Source organism: Vollenhovia emeryi, unplaced genomic scaffold (assembly GCF_000949405.1).
Source record: "Vollenhovia emeryi isolate VEMERY1.0 unplaced genomic scaffold, V.emery_V1.0 DF939206.1, whole genome shotgun sequence".
Classification (NCBI taxonomy): Eukaryota; Metazoa; Arthropoda; class Insecta; order Hymenoptera; family Formicidae; genus Vollenhovia; species Vollenhovia emeryi.
This window is the reverse complement of record NW_011967160.1, coordinates 208,628-222,960: the sequence shown is the minus strand read 5'-3', so window position 1 is coordinate 222,960 and position 14,333 is coordinate 208,628. Positions and strand designations below refer to the sequence as shown.

At 39.5% G+C, this 14,333-nt stretch overlaps 1 protein-coding gene across 1 annotated transcript in view; it reads right to left on the bottom strand.

Moving 5' to 3' along the window:
• Positions 1-12,966, bottom strand: part of LOC105561490 (flocculation protein FLO11-like) — a 19,785-nt gene extending 6,819 nt beyond the window's left edge. The window contains 3 exon segments of the mRNA XM_012011515.1: positions 1-1,108; positions 1,547-1,632; positions 12,691-12,966. Of these exon segments, the coding sequence (XP_011866905.1) occupies positions 1-1,108; positions 1,547-1,613 (1,175 nt within the window). The 5' untranslated portion in view covers positions 1,614-1,632; positions 12,691-12,966.
• Between the last annotated feature and the right edge of the window lie 1,367 nt (positions 12,967-14,333).

The following is a 14,333-nucleotide window of genomic DNA, read 5'->3' as shown; positions in this document are numbered from 1 at the left end:
GGTCTCCCCGGATATCCCGGAGAGCCTGGACTACCTGGTGTTCCTGGAGTGTCTGGAGAACCTGGTGCTCCTGGATATCCCGGAGAACCTGGAGTGCCCGGAGAACCTGGCGTTCCTGGATATCCCGGAGAACCTGGAGTGCCCGGAGAACCTGCTGTTCCTGGTTGGCCATTTGGATCTCCCGGTTGACCCGGTTGTCCTGGTTGGCCATTTGGATCTCCCGGCTGACCCGGTTGTCCTGGTTGACCATTTGGATCTCCAGGTTGTCCTGGTTGGCCATTTGGATCTCCAGGTTGTCCTGGTTGGCCATTTGGATCTCCAGGTTGTCCTGGTTCGCCTGGACTACCAGTATCACCATTCCATTGTCCACTATTATCTCCGTTCCATTGCCCACTATTATCCCCATTCCATTGTCCACTATTATCAACACCGTCTCCACCTTCCAAGTTCTGCCTGCAGTTCTTCCTTGTAACAGCCCAAGCGTGATTACACGCTTGATTATCTGGATCCCAAACAGTTCCTACGCCACACTTAAAGTCATACTTCCTAAACTGTCCATATCCTTCGTTTACGCATCTATAGAATTTTTTGCAATCGCAAGTATCAGCTAAAAATCCTTCTTGCGTACATTGAGGTTCATTTCGACAATTAATAATATTATTCTCCGGTTGATCAGGTCCACTTGCTAACGGTGGTTGTAATGTTGTTTCTGGTTTTTTAATTGTTGTAGCTGCTTCAGTCGTTATTGTAGACAATCCAGTCGTTGTTGGATATTGCATCATGGTCGGTTGCGACTGTATGGTTGGTCTGACCGTTGTCCATATGGGCGAAGGAGGATCTTGCACGTTCGAATCGAGTTCATTCTCGGAGCTGCCACATTCAGGCCGACCGCTTTCTTCTGGATGCGTACAAACGTCTCCCTTATTTTTGGAAAACACCGTGCCTACTCCACATTCAAATTTGAAGGTCATCAATGGGCTGCCGTTGCCCCAATCTACGCATCTGTAGTAAATTCTGCAGTCATGCGGATCGGGATGGTAACCCTCTTCTATACATTTAAAGGGAGCACTGCTCTGTCTGTATTGACGATGGCTATATCCGTAATAATCTGCAATTCAAGATGGCTAATAAGCATTTAAATTCAATTTGATTTTTAATTAACTAAATAATACCATTTATGAAATATGTAATATTATCCTTTTTTTATTATTTTTACAATCAGATTGCATGCGTATTTTAAATAAGAATTTTTTAAAATTCATTACCTGCAATACTCATTATGTAACATAATAGTATTCTTGTTGTTTTCAATGTTTTAATTGTCATGTCGCGAAAATAAGTATTTATTCTTGTGTTAACGTAAAATTGATTTAATGATTAATTAATAATTTGTTTTAAATCAACTTTTCCTGATAATTGATTATAAAAGAACTAACAAAAGTCTAATTAAACTCTGCAATTCGATGTTGCTTATTCTAAATTTTCTATTTTAATTTAAAAATAAATAAAGATCGTGAAATAAACATAAAAATTGAATAGTTCTTACCAGCTTCTGTCGGTCTTGTCACGATTAGCGTTGCAAGGACGTTCAAAATCAATCGAACTTTCCACATCTTGTGTATCCAACTTTATCTGCAATATGGTAAAGTTACTTTATTGTATGGAAAATAATATCTTAAAATAAATAAACGGTTAACATTACATTTCTTGAAGTACAAAAATTTTTTATGAAGAATCAAAAACAAGTTTTGGAAATTATTAAACAAGCTATCAGAAGATTCTAATTTTTTAGCTCGGGAAGTCTTTCTCTGTGATTTTACAGTTTTATTATCATTCTTTTATTATCTTCAAGCACCGCAAACGAAACGTGATCTGGACTTTTTAACGAGCATATCTGTTAGCGAATGAAAGAAACATTGAAATATATCATACTTATTATTCATGTACAATATTTGTTTATCAAATATTAGGATTACACAAATGAATCCAATGTAAGTATTATGTAGATACAAATTACAAACTACAATGAACTATGAAATCATACACGCACATATATACATATATATGTATATACAAGTATTACACAGATGAAATTTAATTAAGCAGCTGAATTTGGAAGAGCAGTTTAATAGTTTGATCTTTTGCGTTATTTTTATTTAACTAAATAAGAACATGGCGTGGTCGAAATTGATTTATGTGGTATTTCGGTTCGAAAGAGATATTTGGTTTTCTTTCGTAGTCGAATTGTCGAGGGATGAGTAAGTCTAGGCGTGCATGTTGACTATCTTGGCTATTGACCCTGCCATTTCGAAGAACGGCTATCGACTTCTGCTTAACGATTCATCCGATAAAGGAACAGCATCTTAACGCACGGCAAAACCTACATCAAAGAACGTCATCGCGTGCACCTTATCTTTCGCAACTACCTATAGCACTATTGATTGTGTGCAGTTCGCTGGTGTTTATCAAGATGGAAACTACGAGCAATGGGGCTCAGTCGAGAAACTGATTGTGAGATCTGTGCAACCGGAAATATAAATGTTCGTATGTCGCCACGGGCGACGGTGTACAGATACAGTTTGTCATATTAATTCTAAACTTCTTTGTCGAGCATTGATTCTAATTAATATTTAAACAAGAGTAAAAAATTGTACTGCGTCAACGGAGAAGATACACTGTAATATTTTCTTTACAGAGTACAATTTAAACGTTTAGACATTCGGTACCGATACAGTGTTCTTACATTTAATAATCTACTTCAAAATGTTTGTAAATATGAATGAAACTCTGCGCCCCACATTATGTATGTAAGAGGGCAATACGCTTTAAACGAGTTCTGAAATTATGCTACCGCAAAATTCTTTTAGCATGCCGGTGCGAGCTCACGTTTTCGTGCCGCTGCTCGCGATGTATTCCATGTATTCCAACGCGTGAACAGCAGCAACGGTAGAAGCAACGCTGTGTAAACTCGTAACGAATTGCAACGTACACGGCTTGTCAATAGCACGTATGCATGTATATGTCGTCGAAAGAAGAAAATCTTTTTAAAGAGAAGACGCGTTCGTGAGAGAAGGCCAAAAAAAAGTGGAAGATAAATAGCGTGAAAGAGGGAGGGGAGAAGAGGGAATGAACTGCGTTGAGAACTTGAAATGAATAGACCCGTTCTCCAATCTCGTTTCATGATCTTTCGTTTCCGTCTAGTGAAAAGAATATTGCGCGAACAATGACGTAACATTCGACTGCGCCTTCCTTCTTCGTGTTAAGGAGTCTACCATTATTTAATCGCGACGATGGGTCTTAATGGCACGTTCAGACTGCGATTTCATTGCCAATGCCAATCCCAATCGTGCGTTGCAAAATTCTTTTCGCACAGACAAACAATCGGCTTATTTACATATCAACCTTTTAGAACCACTTAACAAAGTGTCTAACACTAATTTTGATTTCAATTTTTAATTTCAATTTTAATTTGTCAGATCGTTTGATTTTTCTCGAATCTTTGTCTTCTGTAATGCAAAGAGACATAGGCCCAGTTTCACCACACGTCGCTTAACTTTAATCTTAGTTTAATTCACGTTTGTCTCTATCTAAAGTAACAGTTGGAAAGAGACAAAGAGCGAATCAAGCTAAGCTTAAAGTTAAACGACGTTGGTAAAACCGGGTCATAAAGATGAAAAATGTACAAAGAAATGAAATATGAAGTTTTCTTCGACACCATTGAAGTAAGCTACTTGAGCTTTCGAGCTTTTGAAACGTCACAGTCGATGCGGTTGATATTTCAATCATATTGAATTGACGCGAATAACATTGTAAAACGGTACACTTCAAGAAATTTTCGCAGCGTTGAATGAAACATTTCGCGGCGCGATGTTGTAGGCCCAGGGGTTTACACGTTGATCGCTCCTCGAATACTAATCAAGATTATTCTACGTGGTAGTTGCTTTCGATCGTTTACGATTATGCGAAAGGGCATGCATTCTACTTTGCATGCCGGGCATCGATGCTAAAGTGGATGCAAAATAAATAATAGATCGAAAAAAAAACGTCAAGAGACCTTAATTTTATATAATATTTGTTCTGGTACATGTTGCATCGAATAAATGCAAATTCCGGAACGAGCGAGCAAAGTTCAGGTAATCGAAAACGCAGTTTTTTTTATTTGCCAGTTATAAATTTGAGGCCAGGCCACGTGGTTCTTCCACCACGAGAAATTTCGCAACGCGAACGATCACGCGGCCTCCGATAACACGCATCTCAATTTATTCCCGTCATTCGTCGCTGTGACTTACGCTCAGCCCTTCTTTACCTCCCTTATAGGCAATTTACGTTGCGCAAGATTCCACGTTGCAACGTGAAATATCGCAGACGTTTTGTTGCGCGGCGCACCGCTGCGCGCATAAAGCATAATGAGGGGCCGTTCGGCCGTTACTATCGTTTACTATCAAAGTGTAAACGGATACCCTAAGCTGCGGATATAAATGCCAGACGGTTCGAAGGTGCATGCAAGTAATGACGGGCTGTTAAGGAGGTAACACGACTTATTTATAAACCGATTCAGACAGGTCCACCACCTGCTGCTGTTGCTGCCGCCGTCGCCGCCGCCGCGGATGCTGCGGCTGCTGCGGCTGCCGCTGTTGCTGCTATATACTCGGGGAATGAAGCCTAAACGAACTCGCAACCTCGGACGCATTCCAAGGACAACGTGCCCCGGCGTATCTCGCGGTTTGTCGTGCAATTAACTCGCCCTCCGTCGATGGATATCTCGACTGGCAAGAATCGACGTCGCTGAATTAACCGGCTTCCTTCTCTCTCTCTCTCTCTCTCTCTTTCTCCCTTTCTCTCTCTCTCCCTCTGTCAAATGCAGAGTATCGAGAGAAGAGCGTGTATACGTCGAGTCTTCCATAATCTCAGACATGCAAATACGTAAAACCGTTTATTTAATTATTGCGCATGCATTACGTTGCAAGGACACGTCGTGGCAAAATGCTGTTTTCGATCATGCCAAGTAATCCGGCGTAATTGGCCTTCCAGTTTGTTCGTCTTCGCGTAATAATCGCCGACATTTGCATCGCCGAGGCGCTAATTCGATCTACATGTAAATATCAAACGTGATACCGCGCTTCCCGCAACTCGAGCGTAAAATGGCGAAATTGGCGATAACGCTATCCGATATCTCTAACGAAACATACCACGTCATTAAGTGTTCATTAATATACATATTAGTATTGTAAGTAATTTATATTCAATTCCTATCTCTGGTATGTAGATAAGGTTTGCCTGTACTCTAACTTTGATTATTTACGAGAGATTTACCGCCCGTATTCAAATACATGTATTACTGCACATCCGTTTGAGAGAAAATTTTTACTCGACAGAAGAAATAAGTAAAACTAATTGAACAGGTGATAGTTGGCTCCTTTGTCGGCCACCTGTGAAAAATTGAGCCCAAATGCACAAATGCAGTGCGACGATGCAATTATTCTTTTTTTGCACATCTTTAATAACTCTTAATCGAACTTTTTGTGCGCTTCAAACTAGAGCTGAAATTTTTCTTCGAAGATTTTCAATTTCGAAGCTTCGAATCTTCGAAGATTCGAAATTGAAAATCGAATCTTCGAAGATTCGAAGCTTCGTAGAAATTATTCGAGAATTGAAGTTTTCGAATTTTTCGAAGATTCGAAGTTTCGAAGTTTCGAATATTCGAAGTCAACTAATGTATTAACAAGATAAAAACAATAACACATTTTGCAAAATTAATTAATATCATTCATCAAAACTAATTAATATCATTATAAGTATAAAAAAACAAATGTACTTTTTGTCGGACACATTTTTGTCCATTCGCTCATAAAAATACAATTAATTCGAAAGAAATAAATTTTCTATCATTAACATTTTATCTTATTAACTATTTATTTTTACTGCCTGATACAGATGATAAATTAGGTTGGTCTTTGAAAGCTTATATCTTAATGCATTAGTTGACTTCGAATATTCGAAACTTCGAAACTTCGAAAATTCGATATTCGAAGTTTCTTCGTTTCTTCGGATACTTCGAAGCTTCGAAGTTGCGAAGCTTCGAATAATTGAGACCACTATTTCAAACTGAAATTGATTTTGACTAAGGTCCTTCTTGGCTGACGATGTAAAAGGTACATTGATTTTCCTTCAATTGGAGACCGTTAAAAGAGTCCGCGGTTTGTCTCGATTTGATTCTTTTTATGGTTTGAAATCCATTACGATTTGTACCGGCAACACGAACAAAGAAACAGAATGGGAATATCGCGTGCGTATTTTTTTCTTTTCGAGAGAACGTCTTTATCGCAGCCTTCAGAAGGACTTCGGAAAAAAATTACATAATGGCGCACGCGGGTCGCATTAACCTTGTAATTATCGACAGTTATTGCGCACCTTCTTCTTCTCCTTCTTCTTCTTTTACGAGATTGAAGTTTCAACGGTTTTTACTGCTTACGAAATTGACGAAGGACAAAGAATTTGCTGGTCCGTATAATCGACAGTGAGGCGTCGATAATCTAATTGTGGTTGAGCATCGCTCGGTATCGTTATTAAGGATCACGCGGACCAGGTTTGACAAGCCTGAGATCGCTCCCCGTTAAGGGCAATAAATTATTACTTGATTATCATTTGCTGGAAAGATTGATGACACGATTGCAGGCCGGTATCGAGGCTTTTTATAGAACAACGAAAGTATATAATCATATGGTTGAACGGTTCCTTTTGCACTGCAAGAATGCGCTTTCCTTAACCGGTACATGGTTCACCGCGTTCGATTTGCATAAACACCCTTAGAAAATTACAAACGGTAGAACGCGTTGTCACGAATTAATTATAGATCCGAAATATAATAGGCCCAAAGTATAATTAGCCAAGTTACATCTGCGAATTGTGTAATATCGATGCATTCTTCATTTCCCCAAAGACAATTTTCTTCACTTCGAGTAACTCGCGAAACGAAGCCCGGCCTCGAATTAAAAACGATTATTGGAATCCTTGACACGGTGACGCTTGTTAATCACGTGGAACATGTTTTAAAAAGTAGTAATCCATAGTTAGCCTTGTCGCCAAACATTGCTGATAACGCCGTAATAATAGAAAATTAGCAGAAAATGCATATACACATTTCCCGATCCTTGAGTCTTTACGTTCTTTGCGCGGTCGACGATCGATTCATCGCAATCATTTTTATGAATAACAAAGGATAAGTGCAATGATTATGTTTTATTATTCACGACACAAGCGGTCGAGAGACATAATGTTGCATCAAATGTTCGTAATGGAACAGCTCCGAAATCGTTAGCGAATGAGTCGTGTTAGCAAATGTAAGGCTTGCTTTGGAAAACTTTTGAGATAAGTTCTCAAGGTTGCACCTTGTGTGGCGCGCATTCGGACAGAAGCAAAAGCTAATCGAGGCACAGAAAACCTGTTACACCGTGACCAAGAAAATAGTAACGTCTCAGTCTGCAGGCGATGATGCGAGTCGGTACAGTGAACCTGAGCTGTTATGATAGCATGCGTACGGCGTAAGTGCAACCTTGCCGTTGAAAGTAGCAAGGTCGTTTCTTCTCCCGCCAATTCCACTTTTGCCCTCCCTTTGCCGAGGATGTATACTGGTGTACAGTGGCGTGGGAATGACAAGGAGTCATACAGAATCCGAGACAATTTGCAGCAGCTGCTTGGAGAATGTTCCAATATTACGAGAAATATACCCTCCATGCGCGTAGAGAAACGTGCTTTTTGAATATTTAAATCACACTGGTATATTGAAGCAATAGAATTTATTTAGTAATAGGATTTATTCCCGTTAAAATCTACACTAAGGAATATTGTTAAGAAATTAAAACGGGAAACCTATAGTCAACCCGACTGGCATATTCCTTCATTTGTTTAATACATTGTTTCGGCCCTATTTTTTGGGCCCTTATCAATTATATTATTATAGTACTAAGTGAGTCATCGTCGTCGCATAAGACAGAGTCGAATTATAAAAATACGTGTACGTGTGAGCACTGTGGCTGCTGGGCTCGAACTGTTTTGAATTGTTACGAAAAGTGATGTAAATTTTTTTTTTTAAGTCAGGATGTTTTGCCATTCGGCGTAATGTAATGCGACCTTGCATTGTTCCATGCAATTCTTAAGAAATATGATGAAGTCCTCTCAAAATAGCGATAACGGTATTGATTATTGTGGCTTACTAATTGCTACCTTGTACAAGTACCTATTGTGTACAACTTAACATGAGTGAGCTGTACATGAGTACAGCAAAGAGATTTATTTCACTCTCGAATGATTTTTTATTCGTCTTTGCTCTGAACGGAATTACCATTAAGATTTTTTAATTCACAACTAATTAACTCACTAAATTTACTTTATATCTATTTAAATAATAGATACGTAGTAGATATGTAATATAATCTTTTAGGAAAATATAAAATATTTTTAAGTTACGCTGTGCGTTTCGGGGAACATAATATAAATCTTTAGACATGCGCGTTTATAGTATACGTAAGCCAGCTATAGTGCAGCTAGCTTTTACACGTATGGAAATTCTCTCTCTTTCCGAAGTGAAAAGTTTTCATCCCGCATTTTTGGTCACGAGTGCAAAGTGCGGTGTAAACTTGTCGTTGAATTAACGACGCGCAACATTATAAAACTTTGCACGACGTGTCCGTCAGTGATATTGCGGATTGCTTCGCCAGCAACGATCATCCAGACGCTCCTTGTACGCGTCGCAATTAAAGGGATCCCTGTAAATTGCATACGCGAGTCTTTTCTCGACCCCTCGGCTCCTTCCCATCCTCTTTACACGTCTCTGTGCCTTTTTTTCAATGTTCCCTTCATTTGCTACCATAATCATGTAGGTACCCCGTAGATCTATCATGCGTCGCGCGTAAATCCGTCACTGACACTAGCCTCGCGTTTAAGGTTCAAGGCTCCCTCGGTATACGCGTCATATATATCTCTAGGAAAATAAGAAAGCTGCAGGTGTGAATTAGCGTAGGCATAAATAGAGCATAATTAGCCGCGGTGAGTCAATGGAATCGGCGTAGCGAGGACCTTGTTTAGCGCAATTAATGACCGCACTCAGCTGTCGCCGTTTAACGCACGCAGCGCGTAAAATTTATATATTTCTTTAAACAGTACTTCACGATACACTGCGTATGCAGATGTCAGATATCGTATTTGATATTTAAATGTATGAAATTTTTATTCTCACTTCACGATCTCAAGAATTTCACGGACTAATACCCTCGTGATTCGCATTGAAAATGAGTATAAAGCAGTGGGTGGCAATGCGATGAGGTTTTACCGAATATCTTTTCTCTATATAGAGAGCGTGATTAAACATACCGTCGTTACCGCGAGATTTTTCCTTATCCGGCGACTTTTTATCTTCCACTTTGAAATGGTTGTGCAAGGCTGAACTCTCCGGAAGCATTACACATTAAAGTGTCGTCAATAATGGAAATATTCTTCGTAGCATGTAACGATTATAAAAATTGTACTTTTTTTTCACAAAGATTGTTACAGGATAGATTCTTCCTCGATGTTGCATTTTTTTCTTAGGGCAATTAATAATATTGTTGCAATTTATAAGCGTATAAAATTTATAAGAAATAGTTTTACGATACATCAAGTGTTAAAATAATTGTTAATCAATTATTTATGTCCGTAGTTCTGATTGCGCAAGTCGTATCAGTCGATGTGATGCTCCACGAGCGAGACCATCCTTTTTATCATTGAAAGAAATGGAAGAAGCATATTTGTGGTATATTCGTTACACATTTTAATTGTAACAAATTTTATATTGCAGAGAGATATCTAAGACAGTTTCTTTTCGCATTTATCCTGATCGTCGCTTAGCATTTCTTATGCTTTACGCGCAATTTTCGATGCGCATTTTGCGCAGCGATAGTTAGGTAATGTGTCAGGATCAAATCCGCACGATCGCTCGTTACACGAAGCACGTGCGGCGTTTCTTTATGGCGGCATCAGACCGAAAATTAATTTTGTGAGACCGGTATCGGGTAAGGCTGCTGCCGTATAGATTACGAAATACTGCACGGGCGTGCATAATGCATTATGCGCTCGCGAAGCGGACCTGTTTACTCCACGGCCGATCGGATTCAATGCCAAGATCGAACGGCGGATTGATCGGCCGCGCTCGGGACAGGCGCGGAATGTCGAGCCAAATACAGCAGCCGTTCCGGCCGTGACGTGAATTCGCGATCCGAGCGGGGGGGAACATTTCGGCAACGGTCGTTTACATTGTATGGACGTGTCACGAGGATTGTAAAGCCCGCTTGTGACCGGGTGAAACAGTTACGTGACGACCAGCGTCGTTATCATATAACGATTACACGCTCGGCATTGAACTCCGCTCAGCTCCGACTTCAACTACAATTACCGAATGCCTATATATAGCATATTATTCAAACTTCAAAACTTTACCATGTCTGGCAAATTTTTATGTTTAAACTCACGACGTTTCGACCGTGGTTTGTGGTCCTTCTCAAGTGATCTAACAAAGAAATTGCAAGCAGTTTGGTAAAGAGTTGATACATACGTGAGTTACAAAATAAATGCGTTACATAAATTACAGTCAGAAGTATAAAGATTGAGAAGTAAAGTAAGATTGACGTTATTAATGTAGGAAAGATCTACAAAAGTGGGAGACAAATGTCGTGGTTAATGTAAGAGTATATTACAAAGGTAGATGTCATGAACCTGGTTGTGTCAAAGTCGTGATTAAGATTAATAAGATTTCCTCCAGTCATATTATTCAGTTTTAGGTGGTTAAAATATGAGTGTAAAAAATACGAATTGTACAAGCTTCGGCAAATGAAATATTCAAGTTTCAATCAAAAATACGAATAATCATAATGGAATTTTTTGTCAGAGCTGGAGCTTCGTAGCCAATTAATAATTCTGTATAAATACTGCACTTTTTCCAAATGTACATTTAATAAACTGTCGGCCTTATGTCCATTTCTATCAACGCAGATTAATTTTAATCGCTTAATTTACTTTTTATCTTTTTCTAATTCTTAGAACTAGAAGATGAGTAGGCTAAACCGAGATTAAAATTTGTCTACATTGATAGAAATGGAAGTTAAAGTACAGTCCTTTGTTTGAACAGCAAATTCACATAAGTTAAACGATTTAAATTTTTTATACTAATAACGCATCCTATTTAAAAATCAGTTTTACGATTATTAAAATAGGACTGTAAAAAGTACGAGTTGTAAAAGCTTCGGCATATGAGATATTCGTGTTTGAATTTGCACGTGCATTATTAGCCGGTATATATTTTAGATTTCACGATGGAAATTATGGGAAGGGATTTATGTAAATTGTTATTTACTCTTCTTGTTATTATCGCAATAAACACGATCACATCGGCCAAGGCGTAAAATAGCGAGCGATCGTTATGAGTTAATAGCTAGTTTAATGGAACGGCCGCTTAGATAAGTATCGGAAATAAAATATATCAATTTACGCCGCGTTTAATCCCAGGTTAATAAGATACCGCATCGTTCTGAATCATGAATGTACCTCATAGCTACTTGTTGCACCTGCTAACTCGTAATACTCGACTGATTTCTTTTGATTTCACGAACTGAATGAACAGCGTAGTATTAAGGCCCGGTTTTTCATTTTCTGGTTAATTGTTAACCAAAAGTTAGTCGATTCTCTGTCTCTCCTTACTATAGATAATAACGTGGAAAAGGATGGACAGTCGACTAACTTCTTGTTAACAGTCAACCAGAAAATGAAAAACCGGGCCTAAGAGGATTTCACGTTCACAAGAATAAGACCGAGATACCTAATACCACAAAGCGTCGATTAATAATTCTAAACGTTAATTATACAAATTATCTCGGTACTAAAAAGAACATTACAAATTATTTAGGCAACTTAGCGCGTCGTTTTATTATCAATTATCGACGCCAACGCAGAGTCTGCGAACCGAGCTCCGTTATCTGATGCATCATAATCGCCGTGTATTTATGAGGCCGCTTAAATTTTCGGCCAGTAACGCCTCGGACATCGAAATTTATGCTAATCACTTCCCTCTAGGAATCTCCGCTAAAGATCCGCCAATCTACTTCCCAAGGAAGCGAAGAAACACCCGACGATATTTCTACTCGACGGTTCAGAACTGCAGACGATAAATTACGTCCGTTGATCAGTCCCGATGATCCCGAAAAAGTTGTGTTATGAATTAAGTTAAAACGAGATCCAATCTCTGTCTCTCGTTTAAACGCGAGGCATTTGCTCCTTCGTCGGTGTCGCAGTATCTTCCGCGCATATGCAACCCCTTCAAGATTAATCTATACGTACTCTCCGAGAGCCAATCAGTGGATTATCACTGAAAACAGTGAATAGTTACCGATTTCCAGTTATAAGTGTACCATTGAAAATCGCAGTACTTATAACTTTAAACCAGTGATCATTGACTGTTTTCCGTGATAATTCACTAATGGACTTTTAGAGAGTAAAATCTCTAACAAGTACATCTCCAACTTATGCAAATTTTCAAAAACGTGTCTCCGCTTCTCAATTTTCATAATTTAAAAACAAACGCGACTCAAACGCGAAGGATGTGCGCGAGCAGCACGGGCGTTCATTTTCGCAGAAGGTGAAGAAAAAAATAATACGTGGACTCACATTTCGATGCATTCGGCAAACAAGTTCCGTGGTCTGTCAGTCGTCCGCGTTCGTCATCTCGCGAATTCTTCCGTTTCCTGGGGCCCGGCTGGATCCTCGTGGTCCTCGGGAACTCGCGTGGCGCGTGAGTTGTAAAACTTTTCTGTGGTAAACTATTCTGAAAATCGGTTGCCGATCGTGGCACGTTCCCGAGAGGGAGTAAGTCCTGAGGACGCGGATGGCTCCTACTTATAAAGACTTGGCCAAGACTTGGCTCTCCAATTGGCCTGCCGGCGTGTGCGTGGCGCACCAGCACGCGTGTGTATGTGCACGCGAGAAGGAATAGTGGCCGCGTGCAGGTGGTGGAAGGGGGCACAAACCGTGTCCCGATCGTTACACGCTCGATGTTACACATTACACCGGGGAGCCGGTACCGTCCAGGAATTCGCGCCTCTTCACCTGGGAATGCGACACTGTCGCGTTCCCCGTCGAATCGCATTTCTCGCATTCGAGCTAGTTATCGTCGCACGGAATTAGCAAGCGCGAGCGCTTCGCGCATAGAACTCTCGTGCGAGACCAAATAATGATCGCAATTTTTCTCTCAATTTTTCTCAATTATCTCCTTTCAGCAAAAAAGGTGCGACTCGACTCGTAAGTGAAATGTACTTGGATTCTTTCGCGCCCACCTCATCGCGCACTCCCGTTTGCAATTAATACACTTCAACGTTATTCCGTCGTAACTGTAGAGATGCGCGAACTGAGGCTCTTTCGTGTCGAATCGAATTTGATTTCTTTCTTCAAATGGAATTAAATCAAATCGATTGGTTGAAATATAATTATATAATTATTATCCGATTGGATTTTAAGCGTGGATAATTTTTTGAAGAGTAGAAAAATAACATTGGTTATATAAATTTCATATTTCAAAGTAAAGCACAAATTTAAATATTTAATATAAAATAAATAAAATATACTTGATTCTACAGTGGCTCAAACAATTAGATGAAAAATCATAGATAATTATTAAAGCACTCTAATGTAACATATCCAATAACTTTATCAAATTACATATAATTTCAATAAAATAATAAAGTTTATCTTATTGTCAACACCCTTTAGTTTGGATGTAAAGGTAAGATCTAATCATATTCTATTGCTACACTTAGGCGCTCAGCCAGCGGCTGAAGTAGCTAGTACTGAATGCACCCACTGAATATACCCATTGGCATAACCGTACTCTTTTGTTCATAAACGGAAAATGTGACTATAAGTGTTTTCGAATAGTTCAGATTGCAATCATAGAGATACAAATTCAGATCAAATGGAATCTCACTCGACTCGATCTCTATTCAAATGACTCGCGCGTCTCCAAACGCAATGTATACAAGTGTATTTTTTGTGCAGCGAGCCAACAGCATTTTTCTTCGAGGACAATTAGTAGTGGTATTTTTATATTTTATACGATAGCTGTCGCTTAAGGAGTAAGCTACAGAGCAGGTTTTGTTAATTCGTGCGCGAAGACATCGATACTGATAGAAGTCGAGTTGAACGCACCCCAAGACTTACGCGAGGGGGGACCGTCGTCGTCGCGGCATGCCGATCTCGTGAAAAACGGATACGAAAGCGAGTCGAAGACGCAGCGTGTCGACGGAAAGTAAAGCCAG